The sequence below is a fragment of the Meleagris gallopavo genome, chromosome 1 (genome assembly GCF_905368555.1).
Source record: "Meleagris gallopavo chromosome 1, MGAL_WU_HG_1.1, whole genome shotgun sequence".
NCBI classification, from domain to species: Eukaryota; Metazoa; Chordata; class Aves; order Galliformes; family Phasianidae; genus Meleagris; species Meleagris gallopavo.
Window position 1 is genome coordinate 105443498 of NC_139404.1, and position 6432 is coordinate 105449929.

A 6432-nucleotide genomic window follows, 5' to 3' on the forward strand; every position below is an offset into this window, starting at 1 on the left:
GAATGTCCCTAAAAAAAATAAAAATAATAATAATAAAAAAGAAATGGTGATGTGTTACTTTGTTTTATGTTATCTTACCAAAAACATGGCTTTATTGTTTATTATCATTGTTCTGTGTCATAAGACAGGGTGATTAAATGACAATTTACATAGTACTGAGTAGTTGCTTACTTTGATTTGACTGACTTATTTTATGACAAAATTAAACTATGAATGGAAGTGGCTTAATATATGTGACTTGGTTTTCCAACAGGAATACAAACCACCTGCAACTCGTAAACTTCACAATATACTAGGAGTTGAAACAGGAGGACCAGGTGGACGTCGTGCTGGGGAATCGGGTCACACTGTAGCTGACTACTTGAAGTTCAAAGACCTCATCTTAAGGATGCTTGATTATGACCCTAAGACACGAATTCAACCTTATTATGCCCTACAGCATAGTTTCTTTAAGAAAACAGCAGACGAAGGTACCAACACAAGCAACAGTGTGTCTACGAGTCCTGCCATGGAGCAGTCACAGTCTTCAGGAACCACCTCTAGTACATCTTCAAGCTCAGGTGAGGTCTTTCTCATTAATGGAAAAGAAAATTGTATTTCTGAATCATATCAAAGGAGACTTTGATATGGGCTTGTTCAGCCTGGAGAAAAGAAGGCTGCAACGTGACCTAATCACAGCCTTTCAGTACCTAAAGGGAGCCGATAAACAGGAGAGGAGTCAACTCTGTACAAGGGTAGATAACAACAGGACAAGGGGAAATGGTTTTAAGTTGAAGGAGGGAAGATTTAGGTTGGATGTCAGGGAGAAGTTCTTTACTGAGAGAGTGGTGAGGTGCTGGAACAGGCTGCCCAGAGAGGTTGTGGATGCCCCATCCCTGGAGGTGTTCAAGGCCAGGTTGGATGGGGCCCTGGGCAGCCTGGTCTAGTATGAAATGGGGAGGTTGGTGGCCCTGCATGTGGGAGGGGGGTTGGAGATTCATGATCCTTGAGGTCCCTTCCAACCCAGGCCATTCTGTGATTCTGTGAGACTTTCCCAGAGAAATGTCATATCACTGTTGTAATTCAGAAAAATTTATGTCAGTCATAGTTATCAAAAACATATATTCATTATCTAGAACAGGCAACTGCTCTAATAAAAAAAAATTAAGTAGATTTACACAACTGTGAGTGATTATCATACGTTCTGTATTTTTACCTTGAATCAATTTAAATCTTTTTGCTGTCATTGTTTACTGCTTACTGTAATTTTCTCTCTTGTTGTGTTGCTATGATTTTTATAGGTGGATCTTCTGGAACAAGCAACAGTGGAAGGGCACGGTCAGACCCCACACACCAGCATCGACACAGTGGTGGACACTTCACTGCTGCTGTTCAAGCTATGGACTGTGAAACACACAGCCCACAGGTATGCTGAAGTAGAGCTTTTGTCTGTTTGATTAATATATTTTTTTCTGAGAGTATTAAATCCCTGATACTATTAGGTTTACATGACAAGGAGTCATGTCATTAGTGGAGGAGGGAGGCAGGAGTGTCCTCTGAGAAAAATTCAGGAGCTGACCCAAGTTAGATAAGAGCAGGCTCTGTCTGGCTCAAAAAGGGATCTGCTACTGGCCAGAACTGAGCCAGCAAGTGACACTGTGGTTGCACCGTTGTGATAGCAGATTCAAGAAAAGGGAAAAAAGACTGTACAGCAGCAGCTGGGAGAAAGGAATGAGTAATTGTAGAAGGAAACAGCTCTGCTGATGCCAAGGTCTGAGTAGAGGAGGGCAGGATATACACCAGGTGTGGATCAGAAGTTCTACTGCAGCTCCTGGAGTAGCCAGTGGAAACCAGAAAAGATCATACATACTTCTTTGCAGCTGAAAGCTTCTTTTTCTCCCAAGTAGGCAGTTCAACTCATTCAACAAATTGATGTGTTTCTAGATCTGGCTTGCTTTAATTTGGCAGTAAGGTCATGTATGTATTGGACATGCTTCTGTTGCTTGTATGAAAAAAAAGTTCAGAATGCAAATGTAGTTTTCTTAAGTTATATTTAGAAATGTGTATTAGAAATGATTCATCATCTTACTATTTATTTTTTCTGTTAACATAGGTTCGACAACAGTTTCCTCCTCCAATTGGTTGGACAGCCACTGAAGCTCCTACACAGGTCACTGTTGAAAACCATCCAGTTCAAGAAACCACCTTCCATGTAACCCCTCAACAACAGAATGCATTACATCATCATCACGGAAATAGCTCTCACCACCACCATCACCACCACCACCACCACCATCATCATGGACAGCAAGCCTTGGGTAGCCGGACCAGGCCAAGGGTCTACAATTCTCCAACAAACAGCTCCTCCACCCAGGATTCTATGGAGGTGGGCCACAGTCACCACTCCATGACATCCCTGTCTTCCTCAACTACTTCTTCCTCTACATCTTCCTCCTCTACTGGTAACCAAGGCAATCAGGCCTATCAGAACCGCCCAGTGGCTGCTAACACCTTGGACTTTGGACAAAATGGAGCTATGGACATGAATTTAACAGTCTACTCTAATCCGCGCCAAGAAACTGGCATAGCTGGACATCCAACGTACCAGTTTTCTGCTAATACAGGTCCTGCTCATTACATGACTGAAGGACACCTTGCAATGAGGCAAGGGATTGATAGAGAAGAGTCTCCCATGACAGGAGTTTGTGTTCAGCAAAGTCCTGTGGCTAGCTCGTGACTAAACTGAAACTAAGTTTGTTTCTTGTGTGTTTTTATAGAAGTGGTGTTTTTCCAAAAACAAAGTGCAAAGCTGCTTGAATCAGAAGGAGATAAACTCACTGAACCGCTACAGGAGGGCAAAGCTGACTATTTTTTTAGACTTGAAAAGATTGCAAAGGGACAATGAAGTTTTTTTTGGTTTGTTTTGTTTTTTTTAAGAGCCATGTCCGGACCCACCTTAACAGATAGCGTAGTAGTGTTCACCTTTTCTTCCCCCATCTTAACTTGCCACAACCTAGTCATAGTTTGCTTTTTTCTTGGGGGGGTGGGAGGGAGGAGAGAAAGAGGGTTCTTTCTTTTTTTTTTCTTTTTTTTTTTTCAGTCTCATTCAACAGGGATTATTGTTCAAATGTTAGCTGTAGTTGCAAACTAGTTTATTTTTAACGGCATTGCACATGATTTACAAAAAGGCCCTTTGAAATTTTTGGGTGGGAGAGGAGTGAGTAATATATATATATTTTTTTTAGTTCCCCAAACAAACATGGGCACAGAAATGCAGTACTGTAAGAAAGAGGGACCTTCAGATTACACAAATATATATTCTTCAGTTGTAAAAAGGGACGGTTGTAATGGAGTTTGTAAGGCACATTAAGCATGATAAGTGGCGGTGATCAGAACTCTCCTTATCTGAATCTACTGAGGATCAAAGCAGCAATTGTAATGGGATTCTGTGTGTCTCATATTTTGGAGACCACAGTCAGTTAGTGTTGAAATATGACTGGTTTCATAACTAAGGTGCACTGAGAAGCAATCAACGGGTCGGTCCTGGCCAGTCGTGGGGAGGTCTAAGTGGTGGTCTTTGGGATAACCTTTGGCCTTATGGATTTGGACTCTTAAGTTAGAAGAGCCTACCATTTCAGATGCAATCACTTTTGGACATGCTTTTGCAGACAGTCCTTAATGCTGAAAACACAGAGAATGGGTAATTCAAGAGGCCTTTCTTTTAAAATAGACTTTTGTGACCCACTTATTGTAAGGTATTGCAAGGTCACTTTGCGTGTGTCATAAAGTTGACTTCCTTATTGGTTGAAGGTCACAGGAGTAGTGGTTTGCGTTTGATGGAAATAGCTACAACTGTGTCCCTTCCCGCTTTTTACTTTTTTCTTTTGCTTTTTCTTGGCACGTGGTTTCTCCACCATTACTTCTGCACAAAGACGTCTTCTGTTCATCCTGAACATTTTTAAAAATGCAGAATTTTATGTGACTGCTTTTTTGCCTCACAATTATGCTGTGAATTTTACAAAAATTTATTTTCTTTTTTGATAATTTATTGTACCAAAGCTGTTTTTATAGCACATAGATGTCTGTAACCAATAATGTAGCAGTTCTGCACTTTGACACAAGGTGTAACTAGACCATTTTTAAATGTCAGTTGAAAATTATGGCTGTACTATTGCTTAAACAAAACTGGAACTGTTGTTGAATTCATAGCCAATACATTTACAGCAATCTGTGTACTGAACATAATAGAGCGACATCTACTTCAAGACTATAACATCTGTTACATTATAAATGTGTTCAGGCTTCTGAAGGTAAAAGGGACACTAGATCCAGAAGCTATGAAACCAGCAGTTTGATTCTTGTATTCCTTATTAACATAATTGTAAACTTGAAGGCAAGACCTTGATTGCATGAACAGGTCCAAAATAATAGTCTGAGTAAAGCAAAACACTCACATGAGACCTGAGGTTAGCAGGCTGTATTTAACAGGTGCCTAATTTTTGGGTAATGCTGCCTTAATATAACACAGTCAGCTTGGCAGTTGCAAAATTTATGGGCCCGGTCAGAGATTTATTTACATTAGAAGTAAAAGCTCGGTGAAAAACATCTGAAAGAATAAGAGTGATTCAGTGATTGCCCATCCCAGATTAACACTGTTTGCCCATTGTATATTACAGAAGCAGTGATCTACCTCTGCCAGCAAGCCCTTTTAAAAGTCAATTCAGCAGAAATTCCAGAGTTCATACTGGTCAGTTCCACGTGGCTAAGTAATTTTTTTTCAGACTAAAAGGTGGACTTTTTTATACTTACAGTGGCAGCACAGCAGCTGAATACCATGTACATGAGAACGATTACTTGGGATTACCATTTTTTTTGGTAAATCACGACTTTTTTAACAAGTGATCCATATTTCTTTTCTATTGACATGTCAACCCTGTGGATGAAAGTGGGTTGTTTTTTTCCTGATTTCTTTCTTTTCTTCTTAAACTCAGTGATTCAGAGAAGTTTACAGGAATTGGAAGGCTGTCACCTTAAAAACAGGATGCTGAGTTCAGCAATATAAAAAGGAATCCAGTACTTACTGCTGTCTAGGAATATAAGGGTAATATGAAATCTGGGTATTTTTGTGTGCACGGGTTGCCACACCTTAGCAAGCGCCAAAAAATGAAGCAGTTAAAAAAAAACAAACCTACATAAAGAAGAAACCACAAAATCCAGTGCTTCTGCATACTGTGTTATGTTACAGTCCAGTTTTGTGTGCTTTACTACACAGTTTGGTTACAGGACTTCTGTGCATTGTAAACATAAACAGCATGGAAAAGGTTAAATACCTGTGTTCAGATTGTAAGATCTAGTCCGGACTTGCTGTGTATATTGTAACGTTAAATGAAAAAGACAAGCCCTTTGTATTATAGTCATGCAGTCTTATGTATGATAAACAGTTGAATAATTTGTCCTCAGACTCTTTACTGTGCTTTTTGAAAAAAAAAAAAAAAAGAAAAAAGAAAAAAAAAAAGAGAGTAATTTAAGAAAAAAAATGTAAACATAGTAAATCTTCCTATGCAATTAACCTACTCCAAGCCATGGTATGGTAGGTATGATTATACTATAATATGTAAATATCAGATACATTGAAACAGACTTAAAAATATGAAAGTAAAAGTTGGAGGCATAATGGATAATTTTGAGTTTTTAATTGAAACAGCAAGGTATACAAATCAATGATGTATGAACACAGCTCTGCTTGATTCTGTTTGACTGTATTTGTAGTTTGAGTTGTTTATATTATCATCTGTTAGTTTGAATGTTCTTATATGCACTGCAGCTTTCTACCTAATACAAGACTAGCTGATTTTAAGGCCAGAAGTGACCATGGTAATGAAATATTCTGACTGGCATGCCATTATCCCTAGGATTCAATCTAGTTATTTCTGCATCATGGAGCCTGTATCTTCTGGGTGCAGTAGAACATACTTTAAAAAACAAAACAAAGCAAAAAAAACCACCAGTTTTCATGTAGGTTCTGCAAGTGTGAGGATTTCTCCATGTCTCTCGAGTGATTCAGCTAGTTCATTTTCCATACTCTCTTAGTCCTCCTTCAGTTTTGGAACTGTTTAGTTACAGCTGCTGGCCACCACATAGCTAGCTGCCTATTAGATCAACTAATAACTACTCTAGTTTTAAACTCTTACACTTTATTCACATAAAAAAATATGTTAACTTTAATAACCTATGTAGATGAAATCTCTAACTGTAAAGCTTTTACGGCTCTTCTGAAAATTCAGATGTTTTAAAATCCATTCTAAAGCGTGGACATGAGAACTGCATACAGCATTCTGGCAGTAATTTCGGTATTGCTGTGTGCGTGTAGTATGTGCAGGTACATTCTTGAACCTTTCAGTTTATATCTTTGCTTGTTTGTTTATACCTCCAAGGATTGCATTTTTAAATCTT

The 6432-nt window shown here is 38.8% G+C and overlaps 1 protein-coding gene across 2 annotated transcripts in view; it reads left to right on the plus strand.

The window, feature by feature from the left end:
• Positions 1-5438, plus strand: part of DYRK1A (dual specificity tyrosine phosphorylation regulated kinase 1A) — an 84392-nt gene extending 78954 nt beyond the window's left edge. For both annotated transcript variants that reach the window (XM_085242933.1, XM_085242939.1), the window contains exons 10-12: positions 254-560; positions 1281-1405; positions 2093-5438. In XM_085242933.1, the coding sequence (XP_085099059.1) occupies positions 254-560; positions 1281-1405; positions 2093-2716 (1056 nt within the window). In that variant the 3' untranslated portion in view covers positions 2717-5438. The remainder of the gene's footprint in view (positions 1-253; positions 561-1280; positions 1406-2092) is intronic.
• Positions 5439-6432: the final 994 nt, after the last annotated feature.